Source organism: Bufo bufo, chromosome 3 (assembly GCF_905171765.1).
Source record: "Bufo bufo chromosome 3, aBufBuf1.1, whole genome shotgun sequence".
Taxonomy (NCBI): Eukaryota; Metazoa; Chordata; class Amphibia; order Anura; family Bufonidae; genus Bufo; species Bufo bufo.
In genome coordinates, this window is record NC_053391.1 from 3,935,824 (window position 1) to 3,954,586 (window position 18,763).

General features: G+C 52.5%; 1 protein-coding gene across 1 annotated transcript in view; it reads left to right on the plus strand.

Annotated features, from left to right (window-relative positions):
* The window catches only part of LOC120994316, a 90,555-nt gene extending 73,504 nt beyond the window's left edge, over positions 1–17,051 (plus strand). Inside the window, exons 9-10 of the mRNA XM_040422783.1 lie at positions 6,222–6,488; positions 14,005–17,051. Of these exons, the coding sequence (XP_040278717.1) occupies positions 6,222–6,488; positions 14,005–14,012 (275 nt within the window). The 3' untranslated portion in view covers positions 14,013–17,051. The remainder of the gene's footprint in view (positions 1–6,221; positions 6,489–14,004) is intronic.
* Positions 17,052–18,763: the final 1,712 nt, after the last annotated feature.

Genomic DNA, 18,763 nt, shown 5'->3' on the forward strand with positions numbered 1-18,763 from the left:
GAAGAGGCACCAAGTTTACTGAGGGGTCTGTGCCTCCATACGTTATAATCTACAGCCCCTCCGAGCTGGAGGAGGTATCGGACCTGGTGCCTGCAAGGCCAGAAGAGGCACCAAGTTTACTGAGGGGTCTGTGACTCCATACGTTATAATCTACAGCCCCTCCGAGCTGGAGGAGGTATCGGACCTGGTGCCTGCAAGGCCAGAAGAGGCACCAAGTTTACTGAGGGGTCTGTGCCTCCATACGTTATAATCTACAGCCCCTCCGAGCTGGAGGAGGTATCGGACCTGGTGCCTGCAAGGCCAGAAGAGGCACCAAGTTTACTGAGGGGTCTGGGCCTCCATACGTTATAATCTACAGCCCCTCTGAGCTGGAGGAGGTATCGGACCTGGTGCCTGCAAGGCCAGAAGAGGCACCAAGTTTACTGAGGGGTCTGTGCCTCCATACGCTTGGCGCACTTTTTATAAAGGCCGGTGTGGGAATTGGCAGCTCCAGTAAATGTCCCCGGAAGTCTGGTAGAAAGCTGCGGAAAGGAACAGTGAGTGCGCCAAACTTACTGTGCGGTCTACAACCAGGGTTGTCTCATCCGCGGAGGTGTCTCAGCTAGCAGCGTGTGTTGCTGTGCAGTCTATAACTGGGGCAGTCTCATCCGCGGAGGTGTCTCAGCTAGCAGCGTGTGTTGCTGTGCAGTCTATAACTGGGGCAGTCTCATCCGAGGAGACGTCTCGATTAGCAGCGTGTGTTGCTGTGCAGTCTATAACTGGGGCAGTCTCATCCGCGGAGGTGTCTCGATTAGCAGCGTGTGTTGCTGTGCAGTCTATAACTGGGGCAGTCTCATCCGCGGAGGTGTCTCGATTAGCAGCGTGTGTTGCTGTGCAGTCTATAACTGGGGCAGTCTCATCCGAGGAGACGTCTCGATTAGCAGCGTGTGTTGCTGTGCAGTCTATAACTGGGGCAGTCTCATCCGAGGAGACGTCTCGATTAGCAGCGTGTGTTGCTGTGCAGTCTATAACTGGGGCAGTCTCATCCGAGGAGACGTCTCGATTAGCAGCGTGTGTTGCTGTGCAGTCTATAACTGGGGCAGTCTCATCCGAGGAGACGTCTCGATTAGCAGCGTGTGTTGCTGTGCAGTCTATAACTGGGGCAGTCTCATCCGCGGAGACGTCTCGATTAGCAGCGTGTGTTGCTGTGCAGTCTATAACTGGGGCAGTCTCATCCGCGGAGACGTCTCGATTAGCAGCGTGTGTTGCTGTGCAGTCTATAACTGGGGCAGTCTCATCCGCGGAGACGTCTCGATTAGCAGCGTGTGTTGCTGTGCAGTCTATAACTGGGGCAGTCTCATCCGCGGAGACGTCTCGATTAGCAGCGTGTGTTGCTGTGCAGTCTATAACTGGGGCAGTCTCATCCGAGGAGACGTCTCGATTAGCAGCGTGTGTTGCTGTGCAGTCTATAACTGGGGCAGTCTCATCCGCGGAGACGTCTCGATTAGCAGCGCGTGTTGCTGTGCAGTCTATAACTGGGGCAGTCTCATCCGAGGAGACGTCTCGATTAGCAGCGTGTGTTGCTGTGCAGTCTATAACTGGGGCAGTCTCATCCGTGGAGACGTCTCGATTAGCAGCGCGTGTTGCTGTGCAGTCTATAACTGGGGCAGTCTCATCCGTGGAGACGTCTCGATTAGCAGCGCGTGTTGCTGTGCAGTCTATAACTGGGGCAGTCTCATCCGAGGAGACGTCTCGATTAGCAGCGCGTGTTGCTGTGCAGTCTATAACTGGGGCAGTCTCATCCGCGGAGACGTCTCGATTAGCAGCGTGTGTTGCTGTGCAGTCTATAACTGGGGCAGTCTCATCCGCGGAGGTGTCTCGATTAGCAGCGTGTGTTGCTGTGCAGTCTATAACTGGGGCAGTCTCATCCGCGGAGACGTCTCGATTAGCAGCGCGTGTTGCTGTGCAGTCTATAACTGGGGCAGTCTCATCCGTGGAGACGTCTCGATTAGCAGCGTGTGTTGCTGTGCAGTCTATAACTGGGGCAGTCTCATCCGTGGAGACGTCTCGATTAGCAGCGTGTGTTGCTGTGCAGTCTATAACTGGGGCAGTCTCATCCGTGGAGACGTCTCGATTAGCAGCGCGTGTTGCTGTGCAGTCTATAACTGGGGCAGTCTCATCCGAGGAGACGTCTCGATTAGCAGCGTGTGTTGCTGTGCAGTCTATAACTGGGGCAGTCTCATCCGCGGAGGTGTCTCGATTAGCAGCGTGTGTTGCTGTGCAGTCTATAACTGGGGCAGTCTCATCCGCGGAGACGTCTCGATTAGCAGCGTGTGTTGCTGTGCAGTCTATAACTGGGGCAGTCTCATTCGCGGAGGTGTCTCGATTAGCAGCGCGTGTTGCTGTGCAGTCTATAACTGGGGCAGTCTCATCCGCGGAGACGTCTCGATTAGCAGCGTGTGTTGCTGTGCAGTCTATAACTGGGGCAGTCTCATCCGCGGAGGTGTCTCGATTAGCAGCGCGTGTTGCTGTGCAGTCTATAACTGGGGCAGTCTCATCCGAGGAGACGTCTCGATTAGCAGCGTGTGTTGCTGTGCAGTCTATAACTGGGGCAGTCTCATCCGCGGAGACGTCTCGATTAGCAGCGCGTGTTGCTGTGCAGTCTATAACTGGGGCAGTCTCATCCGAGGAGACGTCTCGATTAGCAGCGTGTGTTGCTGTGCAGTCTATAACTGGGGCAGTCTCATCCGAGGAGACGTCTCGATTAGCAGCGTGTGTTGCTGTGCAGTCTATAACTGGGGCAGTCTCATCCGCGGAGGTGTCTCGATTAGCAGCGTGTGTTGCTGTGCAGTCTATAACTGGGGCAGTCTCATCCGCGGAGACGTCTCGATTAGCAGCGTGTGTTGCTGTGCAGTCTATAACTGGGGCAGTCTCATCCGCGGAGACGTCTCGATTAGCAGCGTGTGTTGCTGTGCAGTCTATAACTGGGGCAGTCTCATCCGCGGAGACGTCTCGATTAGCAGCGCGTGTTGCTGTGCAGTCTATAACTGGGGCAGTCTCATCCGCGGAGACGTCTCGATTAGCAGCGTGTGTTGCTGTGCAGTCTATAACTGGGGCAGTCTCATCCGCGGAGACGTCTCGATTAGCAGCGTGTGTTGCTGTGCAGTCTATAACTGGGGCAGTCTCATCCGCGGAGACGTCTCGATTAGTAGCGTGTGTTGCTGTGCAGTCTATAACTGGGGCAGTCTCATCCGCGGAGACGTCTCGATTAGCAGCGTGTGTTGCTGTGCAGTCTATAACTGGGGCAGTCTCATCCGAGGAGACGTCTCGATTAGCAGCGTGTGTTGCTGTGCAGTCTATAACTGGGGCAGTCTCATCCGCGGAGATGTCTCGATTAGCAGCGTGTGTTGCTGTGCAGTCTATAACTGGGGCAGTCTCATCCGCGGAGACGTCTCGATTAGCAGCGTGTGTTGCTGTGCAGTCTATAACTGGGGCAGTCTCATCCGCGGAGACGTCTCGATTAGCAGCGCGTGTTGCTGTGCAGTCTATAACTGGGGCAGTCTCATCCGAGGAGACGTCTCGATTAGCAGCGTGTGTTGCTGTGCAGTCTATAACTGGGGCAGTCTCATCCGCGGAGGTGTCTCGATTAGCAGCGTGTGTTGCTGTGCAGTCTATAACTGGGGCAGTCTCATCCGCGGAGGTGTCTCAGCTAGCAGCGTGTGTTGCTGTGCAGTCTATAACTGGGGCAGTCTCATCCGCGGAGACGTCTCGATTAGCAGCGTGTGTTGCTGTGCAGTCTATAACTGGGGCAGTCTCATCCGCGGAGACGTCTCGATTAGCAGCGTGTGTTGCTGTGCAGTCTATAACTGGGGCAGTCTCATCCGCGGAGACGTCTCGATTAGCAGCGTGTGTTGCTGTGCAGTCTATAACTGGGGCAGTCTCATCCGTGGAGACGTCTCGATTAGCAGCGTGTGTTGCTGTGCAGTCTATAACTGGGGCAGTCTCATCCGCGGAGACGTCTCGATTAGCAGCGTGTGTTGCTGTGCAGTCTATAACTGGGGCAGTCTCATCCGCGGAGACGTCTCGATTAGCAGCGTGTGTTGCTGTGCAGTCTATAACTGGGGCAGTCTCATCCGCGGAGACGTCTCGATTAGCAGCGTGTGTTGCTGTGCAGTCTATAACTGGGGCAGTCTCATCCGAGGAGACGTCTCGATTAGCAGCGTGTGTTGCTGTGCAGTCTATAACTGGGGCAGTCTCATCCGCGGAGGTGTCCCGATTAGCAGCGTGTGTTGCTGTGCAGTCTATAACTGGGGCAGTCTCATCCGAGGAGACGTCCCGATTAGCAGCGTGTGTTGCTGTGCAGTCTATAACTGGGGCAGTCTCATCCGCGGAGACGTCTCGATTAGCAGCGTGTGTTGCTGTGCAGTCTATAACTGGGGCAGTCTCATCCGCGGAGACGTCTCGATTAGCAGCGTGTGTTGCTGTGCAGTCTATAACTGGGGCAGTCTCATCCGCGGAGGTGTCTCGATTAGCAGCGTGTGTTGCTGTGCAGTCTATAACTGGGGCAGTCTCATCCGTGGAGACGTCTCGATTAGCAGCGCGTGTTGCTGTGCAGTCTATAACTGGGGCAGTCTCATCCGTGGAGACGTCTCGATTAGCAGCGTGTGTTGCTGTGCAGTCTATAACTGGGGCAGTCTCATCCGCGGAGACGTCTCGATTAGCAGCGTGTGTTGCTGTGCAGTCTATAACTGGGGCAGTCTCATCCGCGGAGGTGTCTCGATTAGCAGCGTGTGTTGCTGTGCAGTCTATAACTGGGGCAGTCTCATCCGCGGAGGTGTCTCGATTAGCAGCGTGTGTTGCTGTGCAGTCTATAACTGGGGCAGTCTCATCCGCGGAGACGTCTCGATTAGCAGCGTGTGTTGCTGTGCAGTCTATAACTGGGGCAGTCTCATCCGCGGAGACGTCTCGATTAGCAGCGTGTGTTGCTGTGCAGTCTATAACTGGGGCAGTCTCATCCGCGGAGGCGTCTCGATTAGCAGCGTGTGTTGCTGTGCAGTCTATAACTGGGGCAGTCTCATCCGCGGAGGTGTCTCGATTAGCAGCGTGTGTTGCTGTGCAGTCTATAACTGGGGCAGTCTCATCCGCGGAGACGTCTCGATTAGCAGCGTGTGTTGCTGTGCAGTCTATAACTGGGGCAGTCTCATCCGTGGAGACGTCTCGATTAGCAGCGTGTGTTGCTGTGCAGTCTATAACTGGGGCAGTCTCATCCGCGGAGGTGTCTCGATTAGCAGCGTGTGTTGCTGTGCAGTCTATAACTGGGGCAGTCTCATCCGCGGAGGCGTCTCGATTAGCAGCGTGTGTTGCTGTGCAGTCTATAACTGGGGCAGTCTCATCCGCGGAGACGTCTCGATTAGCAGCGTGTGTTGCTGTGCAGTCTATAACTGGGGCAGTCTCATCCGCGGAGACGTCTCGATTAGCAGCGTGTGTTGCTGTGCAGTCTATAACTGGGGCAGTCTCATCCGTGGAGACGTCTCGATTAGCAGCGTGTGTTGCTGTGCAGTCTATAACTGGGGCAGTCTCATCCGCGGAGGCGTCTCGATTAGCAGCGTGTGTTGCTGTGCAGTCTATAACTGGGGCAGTCTCATCCGCGGAGGCGTCTCGATTAGCAGCGTGTGTTGCTGTGCAGTCTATAACTGGGGCAGTCTCATCCGCGGAGACGTCTCGATTAGCAGCGTGTGTTGCTGTGCAGTCTATAACTGGGGCAGTCTCATCCGCGGAGGTGTCTCGATTAGCAGCGTGTGTTGCTGTGCAGTCTATAACTGGGGCAGTCTCATCCGCGGAGGTGTCTCGATTAGCAGCGTGTGTTGCTGTGCAGTCTATAACTGGGGCAGTCTCATCCGCGGAGACGTCTCGATTAGCAGCGTGTGTTGCTGTGCAGTCTATAACTGGGGCAGTCTCATCCGTGGAGACGTCTCGATTAGCAGCGTGTGTTGCTGTGCAGTCTATAACTGGGGCAGTCTCATCCGCGGAGACGTCTCGATTAGCAGCGTGTGTTGCTGTGCAGTCTATAACTGGGGCAGTCTCATCCGCGGAGGTGTCTCGATTAGCAGCGGGGGTGGTTGGGGCTGAGCAGCAGCTGCTATGAGGTCGCTCTACACGGGGAAGGTTTATGGCTTTCTGCGGCGGTTGCGCTGCGGTTATTTCCCCGGATCTCGCTGACATCCGTGTGTTTCCGTCTCCAGATGCCGCACTGAACTCCGGACGCATCACATTGTATCCGGTGATTGTGGAGAATGAAGAGCAAATCACCTGGACGAAAGACGGGGAACGGCTGGCGAGCTGGAAGGCGGGCAAGAGTCCGGAATATCCCAGAGGTGGAGCCTTCTACCTAAAGTCCGGGCGCCTGACCCTGAGCGACCTGAAGGAGGAGGACTGCAGTGGACAGTACATCATGGAGGCGCAGGGCCCCAAGACATCCCGGCAGGAGTTCACCCTGACCATCCGTCCAGGTCAGTAACACTGCTTGCTGCAGAAGGAGCTCATACATTGCAAGGAAATAGTGGGGTTTACCAGCATTTTACACAAATTATGCCTCACATAATAATTGTAAGTAAAACAGCCCTGACCTCTCACAGCTGGAGGGTTGTAACAATGTATCAGTGCAGAGAGTTTCTGATAACACTTCCCTATGCTTGTACACGGAGTACCCCTCAGAGCTGAAGGTTTGGTACAATGTATCAGTGCAGAGAGTTTCTGATAACACTTCCCTATGCTTGTACACGGAGTACCCCTCAGAGCTGAAGGTTTGGTACAATGTATCAGTGCAGAGAGTTTCTGATAACACTTCCCTATGCTTGTACACGGAGTACCCCTCACAGCTGAAGGTTTGGTACAATGTATCAGTGCAGAGAATTTCTGATAACACTTCCCTATGCTTGTACACGGAGTACCTCTCACAGCTGAAGGTTTGGTACAATGTATCAGTGCAGAGAGTTTCTGATAACACTTCCCTATGCTTGTACACGGAGTACCCCTCACAGCTGGAGGGTTGTAACAATGTATCAGTGCAGAGAGTTTCTGATAACACTTCCCTATGCTTGTACATGGAATACCTCTCACAGCTGAAGGTTTAGTACAATGTATCAGTGCAGAGAGTTTCTGATAACACTTCCCTATGCTTGTACACGGAGTACCTCTCACAGCTGAAGCTTTGGTACAATGTATCAGTGCAGAGAGTTTCTGATAACACTTCCCTATGCTTGCACACGGAGTACCTCTCACAGCTGAAGGTTTGGTACAATGTATCAGTAGACAATGTAGTAATGGTGATTTTAGGTTAAAACATAACTTTTAATATATACAATTTTAGGATGAGTCCCTAAATGCTATAATGAGAAATAAAGAAAAAAGTGCATGATGGCACCAGGGATACAAATGTGCTAGGTGCACGGCGGCACCCTTAAATAATATAGATGGGTACACGGCGGCACCTCAAATAACCAGTAGGTCCTACCGTTATGGCCCCGGTCCTCTGGTCTCTGGAGATGTCCAATGCAAGAAAATTTTGCTGTAGAGAAGAGCAGAAGGGGTCCGGCGGGGATATGAGTGGGTAAGGGGTACCTAGACAGCCCTAATATATGGGTACTATCTCGCCCCTAGCGTCCTATATACGGAGCACCCGTTCTGAAAAGAACGACCCCGTCCGGAACCTCACCCTTGTGCTACTTGGCCCTATTGTGCCCTAGTGTAGCTAGTCCCTACACGCATGTTTCATTTTTAATATAAAACTCATCAGGGGAATGTTAGGCACACGTAGAGGGGCAGTGTAATTGAATGACGTGCAGTGTTGGTAGCTTATTGTCAGCAGACAGCACATACGTCATATATAGTTTAAGATGAAAATGTGACACAGGTGATACTTAGACGTATTGGCCTTTAGTGAGGGCTCTAGTCATGTATCAGGGCTGGGTACTTGCCTGAGATATAGAGACAGAGTGGAGGGGGAGCCTCCATCACGGCCTCTGGACACGCCGCTGCGCTCCAAGAGAGGGACCGGATCATCTCCAGGTGACCCCCTCCACTCTGTCTCTATATCTCAGGCAAGTACCCATCTATATTATTTAAGGGTGCCGCCGTGCACCTAGCACATTTGTATCCCTGGTGCCATCATGCACTTTTTTCTTTATTTCTCATTATAGCATTTAGGGACTCATCCTAAAATTGTATATATTAAAAGTTATGTTTTAACCTAAAATCACCATTACTACATTGTCTACATATATTCTAAATACTGGTGATCAAATCACCAACTAAACATATAGCTCCTCCTGACTATACAATGTATCAGTGCAGAGAGTTTCTGATAACACTTCCCTATGCTTGTACACGGAGTACCTCTCACAGCTGAAGGTTTGGTACAATGTATCAGTGCAGAGAGTTTCTGATAACACTTCCCTATGCTTGTACACGGAGTACCTCTCACAGCTGAAGGTTTGGTACAATGTATCAGTGCAGAGAGTTTCTGATAACACTTCCCTATGCTTGTACACGGAGTACCTCTCACAGCTGAAGGTTTGGTACAATGTATCAGTGCAGAGAGTTTCTGATAACACTTCCCTATGCTTGTACACGGAGTACCCCTCACAGCTGAAGGTTTGGTACAATGTATCAGTGCAGAGAGTTTCTGATAACACTTCCCTATGCTTGTACACGGAGTACCTCTCACAGCTGGAGGGTTGTAACAATGTATCAGTGCAGAGAGTTTCTGATAACACTTCCCTATGCTTGTACACGGAGTACCTCTCACAGCTGAAGGTTTGGTACAATGTATCAGTGCAGAGAGTTTCTGATAACACTTCCCTATGCTTGTACACGGAGTACCTCTCACAGCTGGAGGGTTGTAACAATGTATCAGTGCAGAGAGTTTCTGATAACACTTCCCTATGCTTGTACACGGAGTACCCCTCACAGCTGAAGGTTTGGTACAATGTATCAGTGCAGAGAGTTTCTGATAACACTTCCCTATGCTTGTACACGGAGTACCTCTCACAGCTGGAGGGTTGTAACAATGTATCAGTGCAGAGAGTTTCTGATAACACTTCCCTATGCTTGTACACGGAGTACCCCTCACAGCTGAAGGTTTGTTAGTCACAACAGGATTTCAACTTTTGTATGTAAAAATGTTTGTTCACTGACAGCAAGCATAGATCTTGAAAATGATGATGAATTGAACAAAGTCCACTCTGAAGCTGTAGAGGTTTTACGAAGTTCAGCTCCATTTCCTGCAGTTTTGATCTTGTTTCCACATCATTATTTTCTGCATTGTGTGAATGGGGTTTTGTGGGGCCCCTTTCAGCGCCGCGCTCTCCTCTGTGTGTGCACATTACCCTAGGGCAGTGGTGGCAAACCGTTTAGAGGCCGAGTGTCCAAACTGCAACCCAAAACACACACACTTATCACAAAGTGCCAACACGGCAATTTACTCTGATTACTACAGTCCAATATAGTGTATCATTATCATTTAGCTATAATATCCTGCCTACATTCAGTGCGCTGCCTGTGCCGTTCATAGTGCGCCTGCGCTGCTGATAGTGCGCCCTGCGCTGTTCATAGTGCGCCCTGCGCTGCCTGCGCTGTTCATAGTGCGCCCTGCGCTGCCTGTGCTGTTTATAGTGCGCCTGTGCTGTACATAGTGCGCCCTGCGCTGCCTGTGCTGTTCATAGTGCGCCCTGCGCTGCCTGTGCTGTTTATAGTGCGCCTGTGCTGTACATAGTGCGCCCTGCGCTGCCTGTGCTGTTCATAGTGCGCCCTGCGCTGCCTGTGCTGTTTATAGTGCGCCTGTGCTGTACATAGTGCGCCCTGCGCTGCCTGTGCTGTTCATAGTGCGTCCTGCGCTGACTGTGCTGTTCATAGTGCGCCCTGCGCTGCCTGTGCCGTTCATAGTGCGCCCTGCGCTGCCTGTGCTGTTCATAGTGCGTCCTGCGCTGCCTGTGCTGTACATAGTGCGCCCTGCGCTGCCTGTGCTGTTCATAGTGCGTCCTGCGCTGCCTGTGCTGTACATAGTGCGCCCTGCGCTGCCTGTGCTGTACATAGTGCGCCCTGCGCTGCCTGTGCCGTTCATAGTGCGCCCTGCGCTGCCTGTGCTGTACATAGTGCGCCCTGCGCTGCCTGTGCTGTACATAGTGCGCCCTGCGCTGCCTGTGCCGTTCATAGTGCGCCTGCGCAACCTGTGCTGTTCATAGTGCACCTGCGCTGTTCATAGTGCGCGCTGCCTGTGCCGTTCATAGTGCGCCCTGCGCTGCCTGTGCCGTTCATAGTGCGCCCTTCGCTGACTGCGCTGTTCATAGTGCGCCCTGCGCTGCCTGTGCTGTTCATAGTGCACCTGCGCCGTTCATAGTGCGCGCTGCCTGTGCCGTTCATAGTGCGCCCTGCGCTGCCTGTGCCGTTCATAGTGCGCCCTGCGCTGACTGTGCTGTTCATAGTGCGCCCTGCCTGTGCCGTTCATAGTGCGCCCTGCGCTGTTCATAGTGCGCCCTGCACTGCCTGTGCTGTTCATAGTGCACCTGCGCCGTTCATAGTGCGCGCTGCCTGTGCCGTTCATAGTGCGCCCTGCGCTGCCTGTGCTGTTCATAGTGCGCCCTGCTCTGCCTGTGCTGTTCATAGAGCGCCTGCGCTGCCTGTGCTGTTCATAGTGCGCCTGCGCTGCTTGTGTTGTTCATAGTGCGCCCTGCGCTGACTGTGCTGTTCATAGAGCGCCTGTGCTGTTCATAGTGCGCCCTGCGCTGCCTGTGCTGTTCATAGAGCGCCTGCGCTGCTTGTGCTGTTCATAGTGCGCCTGCGCTGCTTGTGTTGTTCATAGTGCGCCCTGCGCTGACTGTGCTGTTCATAGAGCGCCTGTGCTGTTCATAGTGCGCCCTGCGCTGACCGTGCTGTTCATAGTGCGCCCTGCGCTGCCTGTGCTGTTCATAGTGCGCCTGCGCTGCTTGTGCTGTTCATAGTGCGCCCTGAGCTGCCTGTGCTGTTCATAGTGCGCCTGCGATGCTTGTGCTGTTCATAGTGCGCCCTGAGCTGCCTGTGCTGTTCATAGTGCGCCTGCGCTGCTTGTGCTGTTCATAGTGCGCCCTGCGCTGCCTGTGCTGTTCATAGTGCGTCCTGCGCTGCCTGTGCTGTTCATAGTGCGTCCTGCGCTGCCTGTGCTGTTCATAGTGCGTCCTGCGCTGACTGTGCTGTTCATAGAGCGCCTGCGCTGCTTGTGCTGTTCATAGTGCGCCCTGAGCTGCCTGTGCCGTTCATAGTGCGCCTGCGCAACCTGTGCTGTTCATAGTGCACCTGCGCTGTTCATAGTGCGCGCTGCCTGTGCCGTTCATAGTGCGCCCTGCGCTGCCTGTGCCGTTCATAGTGCGCCCTGCCTGTGCCGTTCATAGTGCGCCCTGCGCTGCCTGTGCTGTTCATAGTGCACCTGCGCTGTTCATAGTGCGCGCTGCCTGTGCCGTTCATAGTGTGCCCTGCGCTGCCTGTGCTGTTCATAGTGCGCCCTGCTCTGCCTGTGCTGTTCATAGAGCGCCTGCGCTGCTTGTGCTGTTCATAGTGCGCCTGCGCTGCTTGTGTTGTTCATAGTGCGCCCTGCGCTGACTGTGCTGTTCATAGAGCGCCTGTTCTGTTCATAGTGCGTCCTGCGCTGCCTGTGCTGTTCATAGTGCGCCCTGCTCTGCCTGTGCTGTTCATAGAGCGCCTGCGCTGCTTGTGCTGTTCATAGTGCGCCTGCGCTGCTTGTGTTGTTCATAGTGCGCCCTGCGCTGACTGTGCTGTTCATAGAGCGCCTGTGCTGTTCATAGTGCGCCCTGCGCTGCCTGTGCTGTTCATAGTGCGTCCTGCGCTGCCTGTGCTGTTCATAGTGCGTCCTGCGCTGACTATGCTGTTCATAGAGCGCCTGCGCAACCTGTGCTGTTCATAGTGCACCTGCGCTGTTCATAGTGCGCGCTGCCTGTGCCGTTCATAGTGCGCCCTGCGCTGCCTGTGCCGTTCATAGTGCGCCCTGCCTGTGCCGTTCATAGTGCGCCCTGCGCTGCCTGTGCTGTTCATAGTGCGTCCTGCGCTGCCTGTGCTGTTCATAGTGCGCGCTGCCTGTGCCGTTCATAGTGCGACCTGCGCTGCCTGTGCTGTTCATAGTGCGCCCTGCTCTGCCTGTGCTGTTCATAGAGCGCCTGCGCTGCTTGTGCTGTTCATAGTGCGCCTGCGCTGCTTGTGTTGTTCATAGAGCGCCCTGCGCTGACTGTGCTGTTCATAGTGCGCCCTGCGCTGCCTGTGCTGTTCATAGTGCGCCCTGCTCTGCCTGTGCTGTTCATAGAGCGCCTGCGCTGCTTGTGCTGTTCATAGTGCGCCTGCGCTGCTTGTGTTGTTCATAGTGCGCCCTGCGCTGACTGTGCTGTTCATAGAGCGCCTGTGCTGTTCATAGTGCGCCCTGCGCTGACCGTGCTGTTCATAGTGCGCCCTGCGCTGCCTGTGCTGTTCATAGTGCGCCTGCGCTGCCTGTGCTGTTCATAGTGCGCCCTGAGCTGCCTGTGCTGTTCATAGTGCGCCTGCGCTGCTTGTGCTGTTCATAGTGCGCCCTGCGCTGCCTGTGCTGTTCATAGTGCGCCTGCGCTGCTTGTGCTGTTCATAGTGCGCCCTGAGCTGCCTGTGCTGTTCATAGTGCGCCTGCGCTGCTTGTGCTGTTCATAGTGCGCCCTGCGCTGCCTGTGCTGTTCATAGTGCGCCCTGCTCTGCCTGTGCTGTTCATAGTGCGCCCTGCTCTGCCTGTGCTGTTCATAGAGCGCCTGCGCTGCTTGTGCTGTTCATAGTGCGCCTGCGCTGCTTGTGTTGTTCATAGTGCGCCCTGCGCTGACTGTGCTGTTCATAGAGCGCCTGTGCTGTTCATAGTGCGCCCTGCGCTGACCGTGCTGTTCATAGTGCGCCCTGCGCTGCCTGTGCTGTTCATAGTGCGCCTGCGCTGCTTGTGCTGTTCATAGTGCGCCCTGAGCTGCCTGTGCTGTTCATAGTGCGCCTGCGCTGCTTGTGCTGTTCATAGTGCGCCCTGCGCTGCCTGTGCTGTTCATAGTGCGCCTGCGCTGCTTGTGCTGTTCATAGTGCGCCCTGCGCTGACTGTGCTGTTCATAGTGCGCCCTGTGCTGTTCATAGTGCGCCCTGCGCTGCTTGTGCTGTTCATAGTGCGCCCTGAGCTGCCTGTGCTGTTCATAGTGCGCCTGCGCTGCTTGTGCTGTTCATAGTGCGCCCTGAGCTGCCTGTGCTGTTCATAGTGCGCCTGCGCTGCTTGTGCTGTTCATAGTGCGCCCTGCGCTGCCTGTGCTGTTCATAGTGCGTCTTGCGCTGCCTGTGCTGTTCATAGTGTGTCCTGCGCTGCATGTGCTGTTCATAGTGCGTCCTGCGCTGCCTGTGCTGTTCATAGTGCGTCCTGCGCTGCTTGTGCTGTTCATAGAGCGCCTGCGCTGCTTGTGCTGTTCATAGAGCGCCTGCGCTGCTTGTGCTGTTCATAGAGCGCCCTGCGCTGCCTGTGCTGTTCATAGTGCGCCTGCGCTGCCTGTGCTGTTCATAGTGCGCCTGCGCTGCCCATAGTGCGCCCTGCACTGCCTGTGCTGTACATAGAGCGCCTGCGCTGCTTGTGCTGTTCATAGAGCGCCTGCACTGATGAATGGCAGGAAAAGTCTAAGACATATTGGTACACCATAGACTTTTTCCAGGGTGCGGGTGCCCACAGAGAGGGCTCTGAGTGCCGCCTCTGGCACCTGTGCCATAGGTTCGCCACCACTGCCCTAGGGATTGACCAGCATGCCTCTCACGGTCCTGAGCTTCAGTGAATGCCTGGGCACCAGGGGGGAGGAGCCAGTGCCTAGGGTAGTCATGTGACTGATCATGTGACCACAGGTGCCCGGACCTTGTGATTTCCTGTGGCTGGGCTCCTGTATGCAGGGTGTATTACTAGTGGAAGATAATGGCTGCCCTTAACCCGTCCCTGTGTTTTCTCCCCAGCTTCCTGATCGCTCTGCTCTGGAGGATCGCACATCGCTCTCTTCGGACGCCGCAGCCCGGCACTATGTATATTGCAGCATCCTGCAGTCGGGGGAGGAGATGTGACTGTTCAGATTTTGGAGCCTGGACCTCCTGAGCGGCTCTTCACCTCTGCGCACAGTCCTCGGGCCTCGCATCCGTGCTTCTCCACATGACCTTACTATAACGCTCTCCTCTGCTTTCTACATGAATTTTTGGGATTTATTTTTTATACCAATTTCATTTACCATTTTCTTACATATTTTTTTATACTTAAAAACAATGAAGGAATCCTGTGATACACGTGGTGACAGCAGCTCGGTCACCCGGGGACACTGATCTCATTGTTATATCCATACTGAGAGGATGTGGTGGTCCTGGGGAGAGTATGGGCACCCCCTGCTTCTGCAATCCATAGAGGCTGCAACAACTCTTCATTGTAGGTCAGCACAAGGAACGCAACCTCAGCGGGCGCAGTGATCCCTGAAAACGGCTCTTCCGGGGCCCCACAGTGGTTATTACAGGAAGTGATGACCCGTCCTCATAATAGTGGGGTCACAGCTCCCCGCTGCGTTAGTGTCCTGCACAGTGGCTGGATGGGAGCGCTGCTGTGAAGGCACCTCGGCCTCTTTGTTGTTGAGATGGAGGGTCCTAGAGGTCAGAGTCATATGCTAGTATTATAAGAGGGATACCCCATGCAATTATTGGATCATGTTCTGCTTCGATTCCTCATTATTATCAAGATCTCTGCTTGCCGTCAGTGAATGTGAAAATGATTTATATCCATAAACCAAAAAGCCATCCTGACCTAATACTGCTCACGTCGGAGGGTTTGTCAAAGTTGTGTCAGGTCTGTTTAGGAGAGAATTTTAATGTTTCATACCGTATCGCCAGAGACAGTCAGGGTGATGTTATTATTGGGGGTCTTAGGCGGGGTACCGGCTGTTCCTTAAAAGGTTATGTACACCTTCACGGGCTTACGATTGCATTTTACCCATTTTGGGCTAAAAAAATAATTATTAAAAATATTGAGCCATTCTGTCACAAAGCTTTAACTGTTTGCCCAGCTGTGTGAATCAGCGTCATATAATAAACCTGATCTCTAAAATGTCATAAACACTTATTAAAGCCACTTTCTTATCACTGAGCTATAACGAGTGTTTATAAGATCAGAGATAAGGAGCCGTCAGCTGAGCTGCCTGACGGAACAGAGTGAAAATTCAGAGCCTGCTACTAGATAAACTCAAGGCTGCACACAGACAGTGGTTCACAATTGAAAAATGTTTTTAGCTCGAAATGAGTACAATGCAATAATAAAATAAAAAGTCCACAAAGGTGAGCATAGCCTTTAAAGAGACTGGCTGTGAAGGGAGACTTTTTGGCAATGTTCCATGGGAAAATAATGGGCAAAGAGGCATCTCCCAAGAAAGAGAACCATCTGACTAGCGCCACCTTCTGGACGTGGCTCCCTTTGAGTCAAAGTCCACCTTTTTAACTAAGCCTAAGGGAAAATATCCAAGCCAGAGATGCGTCCGTAGACCGCTGTTTCGGATGCTCCCCTCATCAGGCCGGAGTGGGATTTGCACTCAGCCAGGCAGAATCCTACTGATGCGCTGATGTCCGGCAGCTCCCCACATGCAGGCTCTGCTGGGCATTCCTGTGCATGGGGTGGATCGGCACAGTCATCTCATGAATAAGACCAGGGGTGAGAGGGGGAGAATGTAATGGGACCAGTACCAGACAGTACAGAAGGTTATCTACAGGGCTGGGAGAAGTATTGTGTCTTCTAGTTTAGCATGTTTGTCAGGCATTTCAGATCATCAGACGACTATTAATGTCAGACACCGAGACCCTGAGCGATCACAGCAGATTTTATATGAACCTGGCCCCATGTGAGGAAGTAATTGCCCCCTTTCAGTGACTCTGTAGACAGTTGGTTTGTGTTTCCGCATCCCGGCGGCATGAATCAGGAGATCACTTTCATAGAGCCTGCCTGGTGATGTGAAGCAGCTGGAAGGTCTCCTAAACCCCCACATGATACAGCTATGTACTAAAGACATTCATATACAGATGCCAAGCAAAGTCTTTGACAGGGTTACAGCGCCATCGCTGAGGCTCTGGTGAACTATAGTGACTGCCACTAATGGTGAAAACCTTCCCCGGAGCGACCAGTCTACCAAAATCCATCAGGAGCATCAGCAACTCAAGGAGGTCACAGAAGAACCTAGAGGAACATTTGTAGACCTGGAGATCTCAGCTGCCCCAGGAAAGGTCAATCTACTTGTTTTGAATTTGCCAAACATCGAGATGACGCCTAACCTTTTTTGGGATAATATTTTGTAGTCTGATGAGTCAAAGGTGGAACTTTATGGAAGGCATGGTTCCTGTTACATCCCATTCCACTGTAAGAACATCATAGCAACAGTCAGACGTGATGGTCGTAATGATCTGGGGCAGGACCTGGATGACTTGTCATCATAGATGGAACCTTGAATTGTGCTCCATCGGAAATCATCAGGAGAACCCATTAGTTCATGACCCGAAGCTCCAGCACAGTTGGGTTATGTGGCAAGACAAAAACCCAGAGCGCACAAGTCACCTCTAAAGGGCTAAGAAGAATCAAGGTGACAGTTCTGGAGGTGCTGGGTCAAAGTCCTGACCTCAGTCCCATTGAGATGTGTCAAAACCTTAATGGGGCCGTTCATTCTGGACATCCCTCTAGTGTAGGCAAACAAAAATACAGTTGTGTTCAAAATAATAGCAGTCAGACATCACTAACCTGATCAATCACTGTTTTTGGTAGAAATTATATTTCTACATGGCAGATAATTTACTAGCAGGTGTAGTAGAGAGAAACCCTACAGTCAGGACATGCATGCTGCGGATTCTCAGTAAGTGAATCCCTAATTGAAAGGGGCATGTTCAAAATAATAGCAGTGTGGAGTTCAATGAGTGAGGACATTCATTCTTTGAAAAGCAGATGGTAATTATTGCCCTTAGTTAAGGAAGGAAGGAAGGCAGCAGATGTCGTACCTGCCGGTTACAGTGCATTTCTCTCTGAAATTCTGAGGAAAATGGGTCGTTCCAGACATTGTTCAGAAGAACAGCGCACCTTGATTAAAAAGTTGATTGGAGAGGGGAAAACATATAAAGAAGTGCAGAAAATGATCGGCTGCTCAGCTAAAATGATCACGAATGCTTTAAAATGGCAACTAAAACCTGAAAGACGTGGAAGAAAGCGAAAAACTACCATTGGAATGGATAGAAGAATAGCCAAAATGGTGAGGACTCGGCCAACAATCAGCTCCAGGAAGATGAAAGAAGGTGTAAAGTTCCCTGTGAGTCCTGTTACAATGAGAAGACGCCGATGTGAAGCCGAGCGATCTGCAAGAAGCCCCCGCAAAGTCCCACTGCTGGAAACAAGACGTGTGCTGAAGAGCTTACAATCTGCCAAAGAGCACATTGACGGCCTGAAGAGACATTCTGTGGACTGATGGAAGTGAGATTGTACTTTCTGGGTCTAGTGGCCGGAGACAGTTTGTCAGACGACCCCCAAACACTGAATTCAGCCCCAGTAGACTGTGAAGACAGTAAAGCATGGTGGACAAGCATCATGATATGGGGATGTGTCTCATACTACGGTGTTGGGCCTATTTATCGCAGACCAGGGATCACGGATCAGTCTGAATCCATCAGAATACTGGAAGAGGTCATGCTGCCTTATGCTGAAGAGGAAATGCCCTTGAAATGGGTGTTCCAACAAGACAACGACCCCAAACACACCAGTAAACGGGCAACATCTTGGCTCCAGACCAACAAGACTGACGTTATGGAGCGGCCGGCCCAATCCCCGGATCTTAATCCAATAGAAAACTTGTGGGTGACATCAAAATGCAGTTTCTGAGGAAAAACCAAGAAATAGAGAAGAACTGTGGAATGTGGTCCCATCATCCTGGGCTGGAGAACCTGGTCACAGGGGCCGAAGGTGGTGACTCCGAGCAGCAGAGACGTCCAGCAGGTCTCAGAGACAGCGGGTATACAACGGAGTATTAGTGACGGGATTCAGAGGGAAGAGAAGCTTCAGACATTTCTCAGTTTATAGAGTGAATGTCTGAGTTTGTAAAGAAGAAGACAAACACTGGGGGCAACTACTTTTTCACATGGGGACATAGGTTTAGAATAAATGCATCATGTAATCATCTTCGTGTTGTGAAGTGTCAGGATATTGATGACCCAGGATCAGGGTCCGACACCCCTGTGATCAGCTGTTTGACGAGGCTGCGGAGTGTTCGGTGTTCACTCGCAGGCAGTCCTGATTGTATCGGGGGTGCGGTATAATCAGAGCTGACCAGGTTCAGACGCTGCACAACCTCTTAACGTAGCTGGACAATCAGAAGCATGGGGGGGGTAGATACTCTCCGCGCCCCCCCCCCCCCCCCCCCCTGCACTCCACGTGTGTTTTATATGTTGTGGATTCATTTATAATGACCTATATAACCTGTGAGGCTGAAAATGGCCGTAAGTTATTGAACCGTACCGCGCTGTCTTATGTGCTTTATCTGTGACTTCAATAAAAAGATCAAATGTATCCGAGCCCCCTACTGATACATTGTAACAAACCACCAGGACAGCATCTGATCTCAAACTGGGCGAAATAAGTTTAACTAATCCATAGACTTCTATAGAAAAAGCCACGCCAAGAGCGTCTGCCGCCGTGTTGTCTGTTTTCCGTTCCTGTATG